Source organism: Pristiophorus japonicus, chromosome 2, assembly GCF_044704955.1.
Source record: "Pristiophorus japonicus isolate sPriJap1 chromosome 2, sPriJap1.hap1, whole genome shotgun sequence".
Taxonomy (NCBI): Eukaryota; Metazoa; Chordata; class Chondrichthyes; family Pristiophoridae; genus Pristiophorus; species Pristiophorus japonicus.
The window spans coordinates 329,805,955-329,829,108 of NC_091978.1; the positions used below are offsets into that span (position 1 = coordinate 329,805,955).

General features: G+C 44.6%; 1 protein-coding gene across 1 annotated transcript in view; it reads left to right on the forward strand.

Annotated features, from left to right (window-relative positions):
• Positions 1-23,154, forward strand: part of abhd18 (abhydrolase domain containing 18) — a 132,727-nt gene that overhangs the window by 77,335 nt on the left and 32,238 nt on the right. Inside the window, exon 11 of the mRNA XM_070871918.1 lies at positions 19,129-19,230. Within this exon, the coding sequence (XP_070728019.1) occupies positions 19,129-19,230 (102 nt within the window). The remainder of the gene's footprint in view (positions 1-19,128; positions 19,231-23,154) is intronic.

Here is a 23,154-nt window from a genome sequence, read left to right on the forward strand (position 1 = left end):
TGAATGGTGGCGCAGGCCGAATGGCCTACTCCTGCACCTATTTTCCATGTTTCTATGTTACACCCAACGCATTTACAGGGATAAGCAATCGTACTTGGTCTTGTCCGATAACGTGTGTTAGAAAGCTGCTATTCTGAAAGGAGGTCATCAATGAGATATGCCAGCTAATTAAGGGAGATCTGCAGCCTACCAGCACCATCAGGACCGCACTGCCTGTTGAGGTTAAGGTTACTGCGGCACTTTCCTTCTACACATCAGGCTCCTTTCAGGCCTCAGCTGGCGACATTTGCGGTATCTCTCAGCATGCCACATATTGCTACATTCGACAGGTGACTGAAGCCATTTACGCATGCAGGATGACTTTATAAACTTTCCTATCACCAGGGAGGCACAGAGTGAGGGCTTTGGGTTTCTTGAGAATAACAAACTTCCCCAAGGTGCAGGGAGCAATAGACTGTACGCACATCGCCTTGCGAGCAGCTTTACAGGATGCAGAGGTGTTTTGGAACCGAAAGGGATTCCACTCCCTAAATGTGCAGCTTGTTGTCGACCACAAGCAAATAATCATGGCAGTGTATGCAAATTTTCCAGGGAGCATCCATAATGTGCACATCTTGCGTGAGAGCACTGTGTCTGACTTGTAAGAGTGAGCCACAGGGTCACGGTTGGATGCTGGGGGATAAAGGATATGGCCTTGCCAGCTGGCTCATGGCCCGCCCCCCCCCCCCCGCGTAAATCCCAGACAGAAGCCGAGAAGCGCTGCAACGAAAGCCATATAGCTACACGCAATATTGTCAAGACAATTGGAGTTCTGAAGCAGCGCTTCAGATGCTTGGATCACTCAGGAGACGATCTACAATACCACTCTGAGCAGGTCGCTGAGTTCATTGTGGTGTGCTCCATGTTGCATAAACTAGCTATCAGGAGAGGACAGCAATTGCCAGATGGAACTGGCCCACCTCAGAAGAGAGGGGTGGAGGAAGACGTGGACCTCGGGGAGGACAATCAGCCTGGCGATGAACTCATGACCCCCCCCCCCCCATACTACTGGAAAAGCCCCGTGGTAGTTACGCAGCTGCAAAACTCTTGCGTCAGCATTTCATAAATGAACGCTTTTGCATGAAGTTACGTTGGTGACAGTTACAGTTGTGTTACATTTCATCCTTGCCTGGCCATTGTTTGCAACCCTTGTATTGATGTTTTACCTTATGTTATTAGAAGACACTTCACAACAATTGTAAACTTAAATAAAAAATTTTAATAATTTAACAGCTACTTTTAATTTTTTTTAAACAAACATATATAATCCCACCCACCACCATCCCCAACATTCAACAATTTTTTTTTAAGGGGAACCGCCGGAGTGGGGGAAGGAGAGTGTGACATCGGCAGAATGACCTCAATGGATTGAAGAGAAGATGTTTGTGAAGAAACGTCTTCCGAGTTCTTCGTCCTGTCTCGCATCAGTCGTGCTGGTTGGTGGTACACCACCTTGGGGTGCAGTGCCATATCCCGAAACTATCATGTGCCGAAAGGCATCAACTGAGTCGATCGTTGGCCCCATTACCGCAACTATCTGCCCCATGCCCTCCGTTATTCTGGCAGACAGTTTGGCACTGTTGCTGGTCAACCCACCAAGTGCCTGGAGGAGCTCTCGACCTATGTCGATGCTCGCCCTCGACAGTGACACCATGTCCTCATTGACATCTGCCCGTTGCAGAATATGCCTACCTCTGCGGGGTCGGCATGGGCACTGGACGACTTGGAGTGGCCTGCTGCAAGCCACTTGGCCCCGCTACTTCGTTCGTTGAGGATGATGTGGCCGCAGGTATCACAGATGACACTTCTGGCTCAGAATCGTCTTCCTCTTCCTCGGTTTGCTGTTCATCACCCGTGGTGAGCACGACCTGCAGCGGTACAGGTGTTGCTGCAGAAGCCTCCTGTTGTGCCTGGTGAGCTGGAAAACAGAATTGAGGTTAGTAGAAGAGAAGGGGAGACATGAGAATGCTTGCGCTGCGCAGGCACATGTTTGAGGAGCAACACGACTGCAATAAATGTGAACGAGAGATGTTACACGTGATTAACATGAGTACACAAACTGCAAGCATAATATTACATCATTCATATATTATAATCAAATGCCACTAAATTACTTTAAATTACCACTGCTTTACCACTACTATACACATTACTCACGTGGCGCAACAATGGGATCTGCACCACCACAGGTGGCAGAACTATTATGCCTGCCCATTAAGGCTGCGGTTGATTAGAGGGTGCAGCTCAGTAGGTCCTCCTCCAATCCGTTTCTGCTCTGCATGATTCTCAGATATCATCTTCTGCAAACGTGACCAGAGCATGGCATAGGCTAATTGACTAGGTACTATTACGGAAACACAACAGATATTGTAATCCACAATTAGTCACCCCATATGCTATTCATCGTTAACGTTATATGCTAATGTGGTTTGTAACCAATGGATGCATGGTTATCACATCTGTGTTCAAAGCAAATATTTAATAAAATTGTGTCTAGGAACTAATGCTTGACACCAAACATCTCTACAATCTCCAGGAAAGGCCCCATCTACTGGTCGTGCCATTCGGCGCCTGAGGGGAGGTAGGCGGTTTATTTGAATCGATGGATGTCCCCCGGAGAGGAAATTAGGACCGCTGGTGAGCTCGGCAATGACAGGACTGTAATGGGAGGGGGTACCGTGTCCATGGGCTGTGTTCGGAGACCTCCGTGTGGCCGGAGCTAGTGTCCCAGGGCAGACAGTGAGGCAGGGCAGCTCTCCCCCAGTCCAGGCTGGGTCACTCTTTGACTAACGGCAGCCGGAGAAACTCTCGCAGTCTGGGGAAAGCTGACCGGACCCCTCAGTGCTTAGTCGTGCCCCATCCACCAACGTAAACAAAATGGCGACGGTGCCAAAGAGTTGCTCACAGCACACAAGCAGTTATATAATTTAATAATTCTACTTCTAAACTAAAATGATAGAAATGCTGAATGTTTGCGGTCTGTCTGTCTGTCTGTTTCCAGTCATTCCCTTTGCCACAATTTTCGATCAAAGCCTTTAAATAATAATTAATACTGCTAATTAAATTTAAGGCATCACAGCAAAATTAGACTTAAAGGGCGCAGGTTCCGACCCCAGTTCAAGTCTTACCAGGGAAGCTACCCAAGATTACCCAGCTTAGTTACAATCCGGAAGATTTACATTCTAATTAATGAGTCAGTGCATCAGACCACACTCGATCAGCTTCACTGGGCAGGCCACATATTCCGCATACCAGACACAAGACTCCCAAAGCTAGTGCTCTACTCTGAGCTCCTTCACGACAAATGAGCCAAAGGTGGGCAGCGGAAACGCGACAAGGACACTCTCAAAGCCTCCCTGATCAGTGTGACATCCCCACTGACACCTGGGAGTTCCTGGCCCAAGACCGCCTTAAGTGGAGGAAGTGCATCCGAGAGGGCGCTGAGCACCTCTAGTCTCAACGCCGAGAGCATGCAGAAATCAAGCGCAGACAGCGGAAAGAGCGTGTGGCAAACCAGTCCCACTCACCCCTCCCCTCAACGACTATCTGTCCCACCTGTGACAGAGTCTGTGGCTCTCGTATTGGACTGCTCAGCCACCAAAGAACTCACTCGATTCTGAGGGACTGCCTATGATGATGATGACAATTTTAAATATAATTTAATACTTACTCTTGCCGATGCAACAAGACTGTTCCATCGCTTGCGGCACTGGTCTGCCTCACGCTTATCGTGGGCCACTGATGATATGAGGGCGGTGATATCGCCCCATATTTTTTGATAAATTCGGGGTGGAGGTTTCCCACACCGACCCCGGGTTAATTGGTCCCATCGATTCTCCCTCGTTAACTAAGGCCTCATTAACCTCATCTGAAAAGACTTTCGTCCTCCCTCCTCCCTGAAACCTCCTGCATACTATCTCCCGAATCTTCCTGCGACATCTTGAGCACTCCTTCAAAAATCAACTTCCTTCAAAACCTTCCTTCTCTCTCTCTCTCTCTCTCTCTCTCTCTCTCTCTCTCTCTCTCTCTCTGCCATCTGAGCATGTGCAGATGACCCCTGACCTCCCGAATCGCGGGAAAAGTTATTTGCTGGAAAAAAAACCGCGCTTGCGCAGAACGGCCATTGCTATGGACGCCAGCCTTGCATGACTGAATACATTGCTAAGGCTCATTTCACATCGCTGAGGCTATTGCCAAATTAAAAAGGTAAAACAGCGTTTTTTTAAATGGGTGACATTACAGCGATCCTGATAAATAAAAAAAGCACTAAGGCCGGAAATATCTTCCATTTTTGGGCAATAGCGATCATAGTGGAAAGTCTAGCCCTATAATTTATCTCTAATTTCTTTAAAGGCAATCTTGTTACGGTTCAGTTTTGAGTCAATTAATGTGTTAAGTTGAGTCTGTCTGCACCACCCTTTCAGGCAGTGCATTCCAGATCTTAACCACTCTGTGTAAAAAAAAAAAAAAAAAATTAATAAAAATAAATAAATAAAAATAATGATTTTTCTTGCGTCGCCTTTGGTTCTTTTACCAATCACCTTAAATCTGTGTCCTCTGGTTCTCGATCCTTCTGCCAATGGAACAGTTTATCTACTCTGTCCAGACCCCTCATAATTTGAAACACCTCAATCAAATCTCTCAATCTCTGCTCCAAGGAGAACAACCTCCGGTTCTCCAGTCTGCCAACGTAGTTGAAGTCCCTCATTCCTGGAATCACAACGGATGTCATTTGTGAATTTGGAGAGCCGTTTTGGTACTATAACAGGGGTGGAAACCTGATTGGAGGTATTCAAACATGGAGTTGCGGGAAAGATGGGCATGGATTTGAGAGGCGACAACATGTTCAAGGACTTTGGAGAGGAAAGAGCGGTTGAAGAGGGGGCAGTTTGTAAGGACGGAGAGGTCAAGGGTTGTTTTTTTGAGAGGGGCGATGACAGCAGATTTGAGGGAGGGAGACAGTACCTGAAGAACGAGAACCGTTAAGGGGATAGATATTGTTAACTGCAGCAGAAAGTGCGAGTCCTGAAGACGACATCTCTGGGCTGGAGAGGAACTTGGAGTGGGAGTGGTCCATGTCGGTACCAATAACATAGGCAGAACAACGAAAGAGGTTCTGCTGAGGGAGTATGAGCAGCTCGGGACTAAATTGAAAAGCAGAACCACAAAGGTAGTAATCTCTAGATTACTACCTGAGCCACGAGCAAATTTGAATAGGGTAAATAAGATCAGCGAGATGAACACGAGCCTCAAAAACTGGTGTGGGAAAAATGGGTTTTGATTTGTGGGGCACTGGCACCAGTACTTGAGTAAGAGGGAGCTGTTCTGTTGAGACGGGCTTCACTTGAACCATGCTGTGGGACTAGTGTCATGACGAATTGAATGACTAGGGTTGTAGAGTGTTCTTTAAACTAAATAGTGGTGGGGGGGTGGTGGGGGGAGTGTTCAGGTGAGCAGACATTTTTTTAAAAGTCAAAGAGCAAGGAGAAGGCAATAGAGCAGGGTAGTGGTGAGGGAAATGATGACCAAAGTGTGATAGGAAGGGACAGAATGTATAAAAATAAGAGAGAAAAAGCCCAGCAGGAGATCGAGAGCCAGCGGCAGTTGGTGAGAGGGGAGCGACCTATAAAAGGCCCAGCGGGAGATCGAGAGCCAGCGGCAGTTGGTGAGAAGCAGGAGCGGCCTATAAAAGGCCCAGCGGGAGATCGAGAGCCAGCGGCAGTTGGTGAGAGGCGGGAGTGACCTATAAAAGGCCCAGCGGGAGATCGAGAGCCAGCGGCAGTTGGTGAGAGGGGAGTGACCTATCAAAAGCCCAGCGGGAGATCGAGAGCCAGCGGCAGTTGGTGAGAGGGGAGCGACCTATCAAAAGCCCAGCGGGAGATCGAGAGCCAGCGGCAGTTGGTGAGAGGGGAGCGACCTATCAAAAGCCCAGCGGGAGATCGAGAGCCAGCGGCAGTTGGTGAGAGGGGAGCGACCTATAAAAAGGCGTACCGGTGCAGCTACAGCGAGAGAGAAAGCAAAATAGAAGTAGAAAGTAATCAAAAAGTGACGTCACAGCCAATGGGGTAAGTGATTGGCTGGTGATTGGTGAGTAGCTTTTCTTTTCTTTTTTATATCAGTAAGTGAACTGTAACATTGTTATTACCAATTTAAGGGTATCTAAGGTTAAGACATGGCAGGAGAGCTCGGTCACGTGATATGCTCCTCCTGTACCATGTGGGAACTCGGGGACACTTCCGGTGTCCCTGGGCGCTACGTGTGTGGGACGTGTATCCGCCTCGAGCTCTTGACGGTCCGCGTTGTGGAATTGGAGCTGAGGGTGGATTCACTCTGGAGCATCCACGATGCTGAGAATGACGTGAGTATCACGTGTAGTGAGTTGGTCTTACCGCAGGAGAAGGGTCCACAGCCAGATAGGGAATGGAAGACCAGCAGGAAGAGCAGTGCAAGAAAGATAGTGCAGGGGTCCCCTGTGGTCATCCCCCTGCAAAACAGATACACTGCTTTGAGTACTGTTGGGGAGGATGACTCATCAGGGGAGGGCAGCAGCAGCCAAAGTTCATGGCACCGTAGGTGGCTCTGCTGCAAAGGAGGGCAGGAAAAAGAGTGGGAGTGCGATAGTGATAGGGGATTCGATGGTGAGGGGAATAGATAGGCGTTTCTGCGGACGCAACCGAGACTCCAGGATAGTATGTTGCCTCCCTGGTGCAACGGTCAAGGATGTCTCAGAGCGGGTGCAGGACATTCTGAAATGGGAGGGAGAACAGCCAGTTGTCGTGGTGCACATTGGTACCAACGACATAGGTAAAAAAAGGGATGAGGTCCTACGAAAAGAATTTAAGGAGCTAGGAGCTAAATTTAAAAAGTAGGACCTCAAAAGTAGTAATCTCGGGATTGCTACCAGTGCCACGTGCTAGTCAGAGTAGGAATCGCAGGATAGCGCAGATGAATACATGGCTTGAGCAGTGGTGCAGCAGGGAGGGATTCAAATTCTTGGGGCATTGGAACCGGTTCTGGGGGAGGTGGGACCAGTACAAACCGGACGGTCTGCACCTGGGCAGGACCGGAACCAATGTCCTAGGGGGAGTGTTTGCTAGTGCTGTTGGGGAGGAGTTAAACTAATATTGCAGGGGGATGGGAACCTATGCAGGGAGACAGAGAGAGACAAAAATGAGGCAAAAGCAAAAGACAGAAAGGAGATGAGGAAAAGTGGAGGGCAGAGAAACCCAAGACAAAGAACAAAAAGGGCCACTGTGCAGCAAAATTCTAGAAGGACAAAGGGTGTTAAAAAAGCAAGCCTGAAGGCTTTGTGTCTTAATGCAAGGAGTATCCGCAATAAGGTGGATGAATTAACTGCAAATAGATGTTAACAAATATGATGTGATTGGGATTACGGAGACGTGGCTCCAGGATGATCAGGGCTGGGAACTCAACATCCAGGGGTATTCAACATTCAGGAAGGATAGAATAAAAGGAAAAGGAGGTGGGGTAGCATTGCTGGTTAAAGAGGAGATTAATGCAATAGTTAGGAAAGACATTAGCTTGGATGATGTGGAATCTATATGGGTAGAGCTGCAGAACACTAAAGGGCAAAAATCGTTAGTGGGAGTTGTGTACAGACCTCCAAACAGTAGTAGTGATGTTGGGGAGGGCATCAAACAGGAAATTAGGAGTGCATGCAATAAAGGTGCAGCAGTTATAATGGGTGACTTTAATATGCACATAGATTGGGCTAGCCAAACTGGAAGCAATATGGTGGAGGAGGATTTCCTGGAGTGCATAAGGGATGGTTTTCTAGACCAATATGTCGAGGAACCAACTAGGGGGGAGGCCATCTTAGACTGGGTGTTGTGTAATGAGAGAGGATTAATTAGCAATCTCATTGTGCGAGGCCCCTTGGGGAAGAGTGACCATAATATGGTGGAATTCTGCATTAGGATGGAGAATGAAACAGTTAATTCAGAGACCATGGTCCAGAACTTAAAGAAGGGTAACTTTGAAGGTATGAGGCATGAATTGGCTAAGATAGATTGGCTAATGGTACTTAAGGGGTTGACTGTGGATGGGCAATGGCAGACATTTAGAGACCGCATGGATGAATTACAATTGTACATTCCTGTCTGGCGTAAAAATAAAAAAGGGAAGGTGGCTCAACTGTGGCTATCAAGGGAAATCAGGGATAGTATTAAAGCCAAGGAAATGGCATACAAATTGGCCAGAAATAGCAGCGAACCTGGGGACTGGGAGAAATTTAGAACTCAGCAGAGGAGGACAAAGGGTTTGATTAGGGCAGGGAAAATGGAGTACGAGAAGAAGCTTGCAGGGAACATTAAGGCGGATTGCAAAAGTTTCTATAGGTATGTAAAGAGAAAAAGGTTAGTAAAGACAAACGTAGGTCCCCTGCAGTCAGAATCAGGGGAAGTCATAACGGGGAACAAAGAAATGGCAGACCAATTGAACAAGTACTTTGGTTCAGTATTCACTAAGGAGGACACAAACAACCTTCCGGATATAAAAGTGGTCAGAGGGTCTAGTAAGGAGGAGGAACTGAGGGAAATCTTTATTAATCGGGAAATTGTGTTGGGGAAATTGATGGGATTGAAGGCCGATAAATCCCCAGGGCCTGATGGACTGCATCCCAGAGTACTTAAGGAGGTGGCCTTGAAAATAGCGGATGCATTGACAGTCATTTTCCAACATTCCATTGACTCTGGATCAGTTCCTATCGAGTGGAGGGTAGCCAATGTAACCCCACTTTTTAAAAAAGGAGGGAGAGAGAAAGCAGGGAATTATAGACCGGTCAGCCTGACCTCAGTCGTGGGTAAAATGATGGAATCAATTATTAAGGATGTCATAGCAGCGCATTTGGAAAATGGTGACATGATAGGTCCAAGTCAGCATGGATTTGTGAAAGGGAGATCATGCTTGACAAATCTTCTGGAATTTTTTGAGGATGTTTCCAATAAAGTGGACAAAGGAGTACCAGTTGATGTGGTATATTTGGACTTTCAGAAGGCTTTCGACAAGGTCCCACACAGGAGATTAATGTGCAAAGTTAAAGCACATGGGATTGGGGGTAGTGTGCTGACGTGGATTGAGAACTGGTTGTCAGACAGGAAGCAAAGAGTAGGAGTAAATGGGTACTTTTCGGAATGGCAGGCAGTGACTAGTGGGGTACCGCAGGGTTCTGTGCTGGGGCTCCAGCTGTTTACATTGTACATTAATGATTTAGACGAGGGGATTAAATGTAGTATCTCCAAATTTGCGGATGACACTAAGTTGGGTGGCAGTGTGAGCTGCAAGGAGGATGCTATGAGGCTACAGAGTGACTTGGATAGGTTAGGTGAGTGGGCAAATGCGTGGCAGATTAAGTATAATGTGGATAAATGTGAGGTTATCCACTTTGGTGGTAAAAACAGAGAGACAGACTATTATCTGAATGGTGACAGATTAGGAAAAGGGAAGGTGCAACGAGACCTGGGTGTCATGGTACATCAGTCATTGAAGGTTGGCATGCAGGTACAGCAGGCGGTTAAGAAAGCAAATGGCATGTTGGCCTTCATAGCGAGGGGATTTGAGTACAGGGGCAGGGAGGTGTTGCTACAGTTGTACAGGGCCTTGGTGAGGCCACACCTGGAGTATTGTGTACAGTTTTGGTCTCCTAACTTGAGGAAGGACATTCTTGCTATTGAGGGAGTGCAGCGAAGATTCACCAGACTGATTCCCGGGATGGTGGGACTGACCTATCAAGAAAGACTGGATCAACTGGGCTTGTATTCACTGGAGTTCAGAAGAGTGAGAGGGGACCTCATAGAAACGTTTAAAATTCTGACGGGTTTGGACAGGTTGGATGCAGGAAGAATGTTCCCAATGTTGGAAGTCCAGAACCAGGGGTCACAGTCTAAGGATAAGGGGTAAGCCATTTAGGACCGAGATAAGGAGAAACTTCTTCACCCAGAGAGTGGTGAACCTGTGGAATTCTCTACCACAGGAAGTAGTTGAGGCCAATTCACTAAATATATTCAAAAGGGAGTTAGATGAAGTCCTTACTACTCGGGGGATCAAGGGTTATGGCGTGAAAGCAGGAAGGGGGTACTGAAGTTTCATGTTCAGCCATGAACTCATTGAATGGCGGTGCAGGCTAGAAGGGCTGAATGGCCTGCTCTTGCACCTATTTTCTATGTTTCTATGTTTCTATTAAAAAGTGGGGTCAAAGCAGGGAAAAATTGTTCAAAAAAAAAATTAAAAGCTCTTTATCTGAATGCATGCAGCATTCAAGATGGATGAGTTGACGGTGAGAAATGATACTGGCTCAGATGATCAAGATGTAGAATTAGTTTGGGTGGAGATAAGAAATAATAAGGGTAAGAAGTCACTGGTGGGTTTAGTCTGTAGGCCTCTTAACAGTAGCTACATTGTTGGACGCAGTATAAATCAAGAAATAATGGAGGCTTGTAAGAAAGGTACGGCAATAATCAAGGGCGATTTTAATCTTCATATTGATTGGACAAATTAAATTGGCCACGGTAGCCTTGAGAAAGAGTTCATAGTGTATCCGAGATGGTTTCCTTGAACAGTACGTTGTGGAATCAACCAGGGAGCAGGCTATCTTGGATCTGGTATTGTGTAATGAGACAGGATTAATAAATTATCTCATAGTAAAGGATCCTCTAGGAAAGAGTGATCATAGCATTGTTGAATTTCAAATTCAGTTGGAGGATGAGAAAGTTGGCTCTCAAACCAGTGTCCTGATCTTAAATAAAGGCGATTGCAAAGGTATGAAGACCGAGTTGGCTAAAGCGGACTGGGAAAATAGATTCAAGTGTAAGACGGTTGATAGACAGTGGCAGACATTTAATGAAATATTTGATGACTCTCAACAAAAAATATATTTCAGTGAGAAGGAAAGACTTGGAGAACCATCTGTGGCTAACTAAAGAAGTGAAAGATGGTATCAAATTGAAAACAAAGGTATACAAAGTTGCCAAGATTAGTGGGAAACCAGAGGATTGGGAAATTTTTAAAAACCGGCAAAGGACAACTAAAAAGATAAGTGAGGGAAGATAGAGTATGAGAGTAAACTAGCAAGAAATATAAAAACAGATAGTAAGAGCTTCTATAGGTATATAAAGAGAGTAGTTAAAGTAAACATTGGACCCTTAGAGGACGAGACTGGGGAATTAATAATGGAGAACAGGAAAATGGCAGAGACTTTGAACAAATATTTTGTATCAGTCTTCACAATAGAAAACACTAAAAATATCCCAATAATAGATAATCAAGTGGCTATCGGGAGGGAGGAACTTAAAATAATCACTATCACTAAATAAATTGTACTTGGTAAAATAATGGGACTAAAGGTGGATAAGTCCCCTGGATCTGATGGCCTGCATCCTAGGGTCTGAAAGGAAGTGGCTGCGGAGATAATGGATGCATTGGTTGTAATCTACCAAAATTCCCTGGATTCTGGAGAGGTCCCAGCTGATTGGAAAACTGCAAAATGTAACGCCCCTATTTAAAAAAAAAAAAAGGAGGCAGACAAAAAGCAGGAAACTATAGACCAGTTCGCCTAACGTCGGTCATTAGGAAAATGCTGAAGTCCATTATTAAGGAAGCAGTAGCAGAACATTTGGAAAAGCATAATACAGTGAAGCAGAGTCAGCATGGATTTATGAACGGGAAATCATGTTTGACAAATTTGCTGGAGTTCTTTGAGGATGTAACGAGCAGGGTGGATAAGGGGGAACCAGTGGATGTGGTGCATTTGGACTTCCAGAACACATTTGATAAAGTGCCACATAAAAGGTTACTGCACAAGATAAGAGCTCACTGGGTTGGGGGTAATATATTAGCATGGATAGAGGATTGGCTAACTAACAGAAAACAGAGTTGGGATAAATAGGTCATTTTCAGATTGGCAAGCTGTAACTAGTGGGGTGCCATAGGAATCGCTGTTGGTGCTCCAACTATTTACAATCTATATTAATGACTTGGATGAAGGAGCCAAGTGTAATGTAGCCAAGTTTGCTGATGATACAAAGATGGATGGGCAAGTTGTGAGGAGAACACAAAAAATTCTGCAAAGGGATATAGACAGTCTAAGTGAATGGGCAAACATTCGGCAGATGGAGTATAATGTGGGAAAGTGTGACGTTATCCAATTTGGCAGGAAAAATAAAAAGCAAATTATTATTTAAATGGAGAGATTACAAAATGCTGCAGAACAGAGGAACCTGGGGGTCCTTGTGCATGAAACACAAAAGTTAGTATGCAGGTACAGCAAGTAATCAGGAAGGCAAATGGAATGTTGGCCTTTATTGCAAGCGGGATGGAGTATAAAAGCAGGGAAGTGCTGCTACAACTGTGCAAGGTATTGCTGAGGCCACACCTAGAATACTGCATACAGTTTTGTTCTCATTTAAGGACGGATATACTTGCATTGGAGGCAATTCAGAGAAGGTTCACTAAGTTGATTTCCTGAGATGAAGGGGTTGACTTAAGAAAGGTTAGGCCTATACTCTGAAGTTTAAAAGAATGAGAGGTGATCTTATTAAAACATATAAGATACTGAGGAGGCTCGACAGAGAGGATGTTTCCCTTGTGGGAATCGCATAGTTTCAGAATAAGTGGTCGCACATTTAGAGCTGATGAGGAATTTCATCTGAGGGTCGTAAAGATGTGTAATTCTCTGCCCGAAAGAACTGTGGAGGCGGGGTCATTGAATATATTTAAGGGGGAGATGAACAGATTTTTGAGCGATTTAAGGGAGTGAAGGGTTACGGGGAGCGGGCAGGGAAGTGGAGCCGAGCGCAAGATCAGATCAGCCATGATCTTAATAAATGGTGGAGCTCAAGGGGCCAAATGGCCTACTCCTGCTCCTAGTTCATATGTTAACAATATCAGCTAACATGGGAGTCAGAAAAGGAAGTTTGGTGGGAATAGGGTCGAAGGAGCAGTAAGTGAGTCTCATGGATAAGATGAACATGGAGAGATCCTGAGGGAAGATCAGTGAGAAAGTGGAGAAAGATGTGAGTTCAGGGCTCGGGTGGGGGGTGGGGAATCCTTTAAAGGAAGTTTGGCCCAGTGGGCTAGGGGAAGGGAGGGAAGTGGCACAGAGGTAGCTGAACAGATTGTCTCAATCTTGGAGACAAAGATGTCCATGAGCTCCTCACACTTGTTGTCGGAGGCGAGGGTGGAGGAGACGGGAGAGGGGTTTAAGACGACGGTTAGCGGTGGAGAATAGAAGCTGGGGTTTATCTTTGCATCCCAGAATGATTCTGGAATAGTGAGCAATTTTGGTAGACAAGAGCAGGACCCTATAATGCTTTATGTGGTCCAGCGGTGAATGGCTAAATTAGTTGTCTGCCACATCCGTTCAAGTCTGCGTCCCTTGGATTTAAGGGAGCAAAGATGTACCGGGGGAACGGCCAGTGTGAGAATGCAATTGTTTTAAGAGGGACCAGGGCATCAAAGGTGGTGGTGTGGTTGAGCAGATTGGTAACTGCAGAAATGTCATGGTGAATGGAGGGACAAAGGCTCAACAGTTGGAATTTCGTAAGTGCAGTTGTAAGAGAGTTGGGAGAGTTTTTTCCTGCAGGGGTGGACAGAGAAAGAAGTAGGGCTTGAGGGGGTGGGGGGAGTTAGAAGGGGGATGGAAGATATATCTCTGATGCAGTAGGAGGTGTCCTTTGCATTTCTGGTTGTGATTGTTGAGTCAATAGGAGTGCTGCTACTGGGTGTCTGAATTTGTAAAGTCTTTAATTTCCCGGCATTAAAAAGCACATTGAGCATAGAAATTAAATCAAAAAACTTTAGTTGAAAAAAACATTTACAGCCCATGATAGAAACTGCAGATAAATTGTAGTTAAGAAATGTTTCTTCCTTCATGCAATAGAAATTATAGTCGACATTTACCCATTGAACATTTGATTTGGATCATTACTTGAAAAGCCCTTAATATTTCATTTTGATGGAGTATATGAGCTTTACAGATGTCAGTGTGGCATTGGGGAACAATGGGAATAGGTTGGCTCTGTCCGTTCAACCGCAATTGGTGCATAGCCCAGGTTTACTCGGATTTATGTATTGTGATATTTTGGCCTCGTATTCCAAGTTATTTTGAGGTGGAAGCTAAAGAATTGTTTTGTGGTGGGGTTTCTGAAAGTTAACAAACTTTTGTTAAATAACTTTTGATTTATGCCCCATACAGTTATATATGAAGGTATATTTGATTTAGCTTGCTATCTGTGAACGAAAGATTTTCCATGTGGCTTTGGATTCTTGCATACTGCCATTATCAATATATTATGCAATATTCATTGTGAGGTCTGTAAGCATTCCTTCACCTGTTCTACTTAAATTGATTGATAAAAGAATAATAAAACAAGTGATACCAGACATCTTTTAATGTGCTTAAACATAGCAGACCAATAGTATGCCACAGTTGTATCCTCTTTGAATATGGCTCCAGAATAAGATCCACTTTTCAAGTGCAAATGACCACTGTTTAACCAACTGAGTTGAAGAACTTCATTTACAACAACACCTTGCTTTTATATATACACTTAATATTTTGGAGCATTTTGAGGAAAAAAAGTTTATCATCTTGCAGGAAAAGGAAGAATTTCAAGCGTGAATGAAAGGAAATTGAAAGCACTACAAAGAATTCTTAGGTTCTCAAATGCAAAGAGGTTGATAGCAAGACACAGTGGTTTCAGGAGAGAATTCTAGAGGGCAGAGGTTTAGTGACTGAAAAATCAATCTCTTATGGTTGAGTGGATGGGGTGGGGAGCAAAAGGCACTTGCAATTGAGGAACAGTGGAAGACTTTTAAGGAGCTCTTTCATAGTGCTCAACAAAAATATATTCCAGTGAAAAAGAAGGGCGGTAAGAGAAGGGATAACCAGCCATGGATAACCAAGGAAATAAAGGAGAGTATCAAATTAAAAACCAATGCGTATAAGGTGGCCAAGGTTAGTGGGAAACTAGAAGATTGGGAAAATTTTAAACGACAGCAAAGAATGACTAAGAAAGCAATAAAGAAAGGAAAGATAGATTACGAAGGTAAACTTGCGCAAAACATAAAAACAGATAGTAAAAGCTTTTATCGATATATAAAACGGAAGAGAGTGATTAAAGTAAATGTTCATCCCTTAGAAGATGAGAAGGGAGATTTAATAATGGGAAATGTGGAAATGGCTGAGACCTTAAACAATTATTTTGCTTCGGTCTTCACAGTGGAAGACACAAAAACCATGCCAAAAATTGCTGGTCACGGGAATGTGGGAAGGGAGGACCTTGAGACAATCACCATCACTGGGGAGGTAGTGCTGGACAGGCTAATGGGACTCAAGGTAGACAAGTCCCCTGGTCCTGATGAAATGCATCCCAGGGTATTAAGAGATGGCGGAAGTTATAGCAGATGCATTCGTTATAATCTACCAAAAGTCTCTGGACTCTGGGGAGGTACCATCGGATTGGAAAGCAGCTAATGTAACGTCTCTGTTTTTAAAAAAAAAAGGGGGCAGACAAAAGGCAGGTAACTATAGGCCGGTTAGTTTAACATCTGTAGTGGGGAAAATGCTTGAAGCTATCATTAAGGAAGAAATAGCAGGACATCTAGATAGGAATAGTGCAATCAAGCAGACGCAACATGGATTCATGAAGAGGAAATCATGTTTAACTAATTTACTGGAATTCTTTGAGGATATAACGAGCATGGTGGATAGAGGTGTACCGATGGATGTGGTGTATTTAGATTTCCAAAAGGCATTCGATAAGGTGCCACACAAAAGGTTACTGCAGAAGATAAAGGTACGCGGAGTCAGAGGAAATGTATTAGCATGGATCGAGAATTGGCTGGCTAACAGAAAGCAGAGAGTCGGGATAAATGGGTCCTTTTCGCGTTGGAAATCAGTGGTTAGTGGTGTGCCACAGGGATCGGTGCTGGGACCACAACTGTTTACAATATACATAGATGACCTGGAAGAGGGGACAGAGTGTAGTGTAACAAAATTTGCAGATGACACAAAGATTAGTGGGAAAGCGGGTTGTGTAGAGGACACAGAGAGGCTGCAAAGAGGTTTAGATAGGTTAAGCGAATGGGCTAAGGTTTGGCAGATGGAATACAATGTCGGAAAATGTGAGGTCATCCATCTTGGGGGAAAAAAAACAGCAAAAGGGAATATTATTTGAATGGGGAGAAATTACAACATGCTGCGGTGCAGAGGGACCTGGGGGTGCATGAATCCCAAAAAGTTAGTTTGCAGGTGCAGCAGGTAATCAGGAAGGCGAATGGAATGTTGGCCTTCATTGCGAGAGGGATGGAGTACAAAATCAGGGAGGTCCTGCTGCAACTGTACAGGGTATTGGTGAGGCCGCACCTGGAGTTTTGGTCACCTTAAGGAGGGATATACTAGCCTTGGAGGAGGTACAGAGACGATTCACTAGGCTGATTCCAGAGATGAAGGGGTTACCTTATGATGATAGATTGAGTAGACTGGGTCTTTACTCGTTGGAGTTCAGAAGGATGAGGGGTGATCTTATAGAAACATTTAAAATAATGAAAGGGATAGACAAGATAGAGGCAGAGAGGTTGTTTCCACTGGTCGGGGAGACTAGAACTAGGGGGCACAGCCTCAAAATATGGGGGAGCCAATTTAAAACCGAGTTGAGAAGGAATTTCTTCTCCCAGAGGGTTGTGAATCTCTGGAATTCACTGCCCAAGGAAGCAGTTGAGGCTAGCTCATTGAATGTATTCAAATCACAGATAGATAGATTTTTAACCAATAAGGGAATCCAGGGTTATGGGGAGAGGGCGGGTAAGTGGAGCTGAGTCCACGGCCAGATCAGCCATGATCTTTTTGAATGGCGGAGCAGGCTCGAGGGGCTAGATGGCCTACTCCTGTTCCTAATTCTTATATTATGTTCATGTGACATCACCGAGGGATAGCAGGTAATGGCTGACTAGGAGGAGACCAAGGATGGAGTCTGTGGAGGTGACTAACTACAGTGGGAAAGAACATTTCAAGAGTTCTGACTTTTCGGACAAATAGGAGTGGAACAGCAAGAGAACAATTCTGCAGGATTTGACCTTGTGTAGAAGAATGGAATTTACACTCTATAATCTTAATCACAGTAAAGCCTAAATAATGGGTGATATTCCATCTACATTGTGTGAAATTTGATGAAATGTAGAAAGTTGAAAAATTAAATCTGTACAATGGAGACTTAAGCTGGGAAAATTAAAGTAACTTATTATTGAAATACTGTTACTGAAATTCAGCTGATTGCTGAGGTGCTAAATGCAGTGTAATTGAGTTGCACGGAAATGACTGTCTCAGATTTGATGTGCTGATTTGGCTGATCTTTGATGCTCCAATTGCTTCAGTACCCTTGGGCAAGGGAGAGAAAAAATAGCCTAAGTTATTGCTACTCCTGCAAGTTTTATAGAGTTTTTTTGGGAAGTGATCAATTGGATAGATAAAAGGAATGCAATAGATGTGGTGTAAACGGATTTTCAGAAAGCATTTGATAAGGTGGCTTGTTATAAAAATTCAGGCATATGATATAAGGAAAAAAAGCGGCATAGATCAAAAGTTGGTTGGAGTAAGAAGTAATGTTTGGGCCAATAGATGGCCAGATTGGAGATGGGTTGGAAGTGGTGTGCTCCAGGGGTCATTAATGGATCCACTTTGGTTTTCAGTATATAAAGCTGATTTAGATTGGAGCTTAGGGAGCACAATATTGAAATTTTCTGACAGTCGATAAGTGGGAGGCTTGGGAAACATTAACGAGGACTGAAAGACTTCAGGAGGGCTTAGCATAATGGTGGAATAGGTAAACCTTTGTCAGATGCAGTTTAATGTGGAGCAGTGTGTAGTACTGCATTTTAGGAGGAAAGACAAGTAATGTAATATACATTCAAAAGATGCTGAAGGATGTGGATGTACAGATGTGTAAGAGTTCAAATAATTTCCTAAAAATGCATGTGCAGATAGAAATTTAAAGTCATATTGTACAAGCCAACAGTTAAAATACTGTATGCGGTTTAGGGTGCCTGAAGACAAATTATTGACCTGGTTAGATAATTGACTGAACGACAGGTGACAGAGAGTAGGGATAATGGGCAGGTACTGTAATTGGCAGAATGTGATTAGTGTTGTCCTGCAAGGATCTGTGGGGCCTCAACTATTCACTATTAATGATTTAGATGATTGGATAGAGAGCCACAGATCGAAGTTTGCCAATAGGTAGCATTGTAAACAGTGTTGATGGAAGCATAAAATTACAAAGGGGTATTAATAGGTTAAATGAGAAAAACTGTGGTAAATGGATTTCAATGTAGGCAAATCTGAGGTCATCCACTTTGGACCTAAGAAGGATTAAACTTTCTAAATGGTGAAAAGCTAGAAGCAGTGGAGGTCCAAAGAGACTTTGGGGGTGGAGGCGGGGGTCCATGTACACAGATCATTAAAATGTCATGGACAGGTACAGAAAATAATCAAAAAGACTAATTGAATGCTCTCCTTTATATCTAGAGGACTAGAATACAAGGGGTTAGAAGTCATGCTGCAGCAATGCAAAGCCCTGGTTAGACCACATCTGGAGTTCTGTGAGCACACCTTAGGATTTGGCCTTTTAGGGAGAGAGCAAGGCTGTGGGATTACTTATAGATTACTGTAGCAAAGAGCTGGTACAGGTATGACTGGCGGAATGATCACCTCTTGTGCCGTAAGTGTTATGGTTTAATTCCCTTAACTACTCCTTTTGGACAGGAAATCTGTATGGAAGATAAATTGGTAATGTGCTCCAACATTGGTCTTGGAAAAAAAACTTAAAATGCAATGTGTGTAAGTGTAATATATTTGTTGTAAACTATCTATACTTCTCAATCCAGTAGTGAGTGGCTTTTATGTTTGATGTTACAATGCTGAATATTACAAAGCATGCATACAGTAAGTAGGACAAATCTCTGTTCTGAGAACAGTGGAACATTCTGATTTGTTTTGTGATGAAATACAAAAATGTAACTGCAGCTCTCAAGTATATGTCCACTGAATATTTTATTTTAATATTTTGCTATTCACAGGGTGTTTTAAGCAAAGCAGTGAATTGGAGAGAGCTGGAAAAGCAGTATGCTACAGAAACTGTTTACGAAGAAGAAATTATCAGACTGCTAGAGTACTGTGGAGTAAGTTTGTTTTAGTTTGCAAAGTGCGACATGTCAATGCACAATGTAATCGTTGCCTTTGTACTGCAGTGTTATTCCAAATTATATAAACTATCTGCAAAGATTTTCCATGGGAGCCATGTTAACTAAGGACTAAGATCCTAGTATAATACAGGCCCCTTGATGTCTGGGCATCTGATATTGCATATAAACTAGTGACCTCTTCTAAGGTCTCCAGTAACTTTAGACCTCTATATATTTTGAGCATAAAACTGTGCCTATTTTATATAATTATTTGTTTACTTTGTTAGCAGTATTTCAAGATATAATCAAACCAATGTAGTTAATCAGTATCTCACCCACCGCCCCCCCCCCCCCCACCCCACCCAGCCACAGATGCAACTTAAAAAAAAAGGCATGTGATATGTCGGTCAGTTGTGCAAGTATGGACCTGGCTGCCAGCATGCACACAATACATGTCCAGACTCATTTTATATCTTTCAAAATGGATTCATTTATTCAGCCATTGAGAATACAATATTTACTTTATGGTGTTATTCTATGTATTTTGTGTCCTTTGCTTCTGCGCTCATGGCATTCTTTCAGATAGGTGGACACTATTGCTACTGAGATTGCCAACTATGGGAAGCCCTGACAACGACAAACTAACTGTTATCCTCTGCCTGATACTGAATAGCAACAGGTTAAATGTTTTGCATGACTATTTTGTCACAGTGTGCTGTATGTAAGTGAGTGTGTCAGGTGGCACCTTGCTAGTGAAACAGGAGAGCCTTGTGGAAGTTCTGGTCGAACAAAACCAGTGATTTTGCAAGAATTATACTTCTTAGAATTTGTCCTTGTACAGGTACAGCGTCCAGAATCCGGAATGCTCCGGACTCCGGACCGATTGGTGACAGGGTCATCTGGAATCCGGACCCTGCCGACCTTGAGGTCCCGTCGCCAGGCCTCGCCTCATCACCGGACCTCTGGCCTTGCCTCATCACCGGGCCTCGCCTCACTGCCGGACCTCGGGCCGGGCCTCGCCGCTGCGGCCGCCCGACCTCGGACCTCACCGCACCGCCCGCCGCCGCCCGACCTCAGGCCTCACCGCACCGCCCCTCAACGCACCGTCCGACCTCTGGCTTCGCCACACTGCCCGCCGCTGCCGCCCAACCTTGGCCTCGCCGCACCGCCTGATCTCTGGCGTCACTGCACTGCCTGGCCTCGTCGCACTGCCCCTTGCCTCTCGCTGCCCGATCTCTGGTCTCGTCGCACCGCCCAACCTCAGGCCTCGCCGCACCGCCCACCCACGAGCCTCACCTCGCCGCCGCTGCCTGACCTCGGGCCTCCTCGCCGGCCCTCCTCAGCGGCGGGTGACCGGAACAGCTCTTCGGCGAGCACCCCCCCTTTTCTGACATTCTGAAATCCGGAAATGCCCAAACCTGGACTCGGGTGTTTCTGGATTCTGACATCAGAAAGACATTCCAAAGTTCTGGCAAATGCAAAATCCAGAACGGCCTCGGTCCCAAGGGTTCCGGATTCAGAACGCTGCACTTTGTACTACACTGTTCTAGCTTGTAAAGCCACTCAGAAGCAAAGACAAACTATCACCATTGGAGAGATTATTTTACATATTTTCCCCATTAATTTTTTTCTGTACCTTTCTATACAGGTCTCCTTGACCACATTCTATTATCCAAACAAGAGGACAAATGGCTAACTTTTTTCCAAGCCTATAGGAAACTTTTTTTTTCTGGCTGTGCAGAGATTCAATAGACGTGTTCAAAATCATAAAGGGTTTTGATAGAGTAAATAAGGAGAAACTGTTTCCAGTGGCAAAAAGCTCAGTAACCAGATTACACAGATTTAAGGTAATTGGCGAAAGAACTAGAGGCAAGATGAGGAAACATTTCTTTATGCAGCCAATTGTTATGATCAGGAATGTATTACCTGACAGGATGGTAGAAGCAGATTCAGTTATAACTATCAAGAGAATTGGATAAATACTTGAAAGTGATAAATTTGCAGGGCTATGGGCAAAGGGCATGGGAATGGGGCTAATTAGATAGCTGTTTCAAAGCGCTAGTACAGTGATGATGGGCTGAATAGCCTTTTCTGTGCTGTATCATTCTATTTTATGAAGTGCCTAATCCAACAACAGCAACTTGTATTTATATAGAGCGTTCATAGAAGTGTTATAAGACCAAACAAATAAATTTGACACCGAGCCACAAGAAGAAATTATGGCAGATGACCAAAAGCTTGGTCAAAGAGGTAGGTTTTAAGGAGCGTCTTAAAGTAGAAAAGATAGGTAGAGATGCGGAGAGGTTTAGAGAGGGAATTCCAGAGCTTGGGGCCCAGGCAGCTGAAGGCATGGCCACCAATGGTTGAGTAATTATAATCAGGGATGCTGAAGAGGGCAGAATTTGAGGAGCACAGTTATCTCAGCAGGGGTTGTGAGGCTGAAGGAGATGAGCAATGGGGAGGGGTGAGGTCAGGCAGGGGCGAGGCCATGGAGGGATTTGTAAACCAAGATGAGAATTTTGACATCGAGGTGTTACTTAACCGGGAGCCAATGTAGGTCAGCGAACACAGGGGTGATGGGTAAGCGGGACTTGGTGCGAGTAAGGACACAGGCTGCTGAATTTACGTAGGGTAGAGTGTAGGAGGCCAGCCAGGAGTGTGTTGGAACAGTCAAGTCTAGAGGTAACAAGGGCATGGAAGAGGGTTTCAGCAGTAGTTAAGCCGAGGCAGGGGCAGAGGCGGGCGTGGGAATAGGCGGTTTTAGTAATGCCACGGATATGTGGTCAGAAGCTCATTTCAGGGTCAAATATGACACCTAGGTTGCGAATAGTCCGGTTCCTCCTCAGACAGATGCCAGGGAGAGGGATAGAGTCAGTGGCCATGGAACGCAGTTTGTGGCGGGGACCAACGTTAATGGCTTCGGTCTTCCCAATATTTAATTGGAGAAAATTTCTGCTCATCCAGTACTGGATGTCGTACAAACAGTCTGACTATTTAGAGACTATGGAGGGGTCGAGCGAAGTGGTGGTAAGTGAAGCTGGGTGCCGTCAGTGTACATGTGGAAACTGCTGCCGTGTTTTCAGATGATGTGGCCAAGAGACAGCATATAGCTGAGAAATAGGAGGGGGCCAAGGATAGATCCTTAGTGGACACCCCAACTTGAATGGGGTCAACTTTAACCTAACTCACTCAGCAGAAACCTGGTGGGTGGACAGTTAAAATCGTCCTGGTTCTTACCTGTCCTAAAGCCTCCATAATCGCAACAACTGCAATTTTAACCTACTCTCCTGAGTCGGCAGCAAGGACATGCGCCTCGAGCCAATGAGGTCTATCTTTCCGTATGCATGTTGCGCCCAGATGACATAATTGAAACCTGACTAATATTAATTCAGGCCTGAGTGGGGAATCCACCTGGAATTAAAATTGGGGCCTATGAGTCTGCATCTTTGTTGCATGTTATTTTGGAGCAACAGTATAATGTGTTATCTTGCTTCGGAGTTTTAAATAAATCTTAATTATGCATCTTTCACAAGTTACTAAACAAAATTTTATATTCTAATCTGACTTAGTTGGCGAGGAAGTCTTTGGGTCAGGGTCACATATTGCAACGAGTTGCAGCCTAAAAAGATAGGCCCACTCACCATCCTAACTCAACCACCAAGGAAACTCCAAAAGAAGAGCTAATTAAAATTTTTCTTGCAAATGTAAAACCAAATTGAAGGCATTAACCCCAGCGTATAAGAAATCAATTAAGCCTGAGTGAGCTAAGTCCTATAACTCATTGAGTAAATGCACTGTGATGTGACAATGGGCTATGCAGATTAAGAGAGGTCTCCAATTTGATCCCGAAGCTTAGGAGCAGAGGTTCAAAGGGAGAAATCATAGGAGAGAAAAGAACCTGACTAGCTGTGGAGTTTTAAT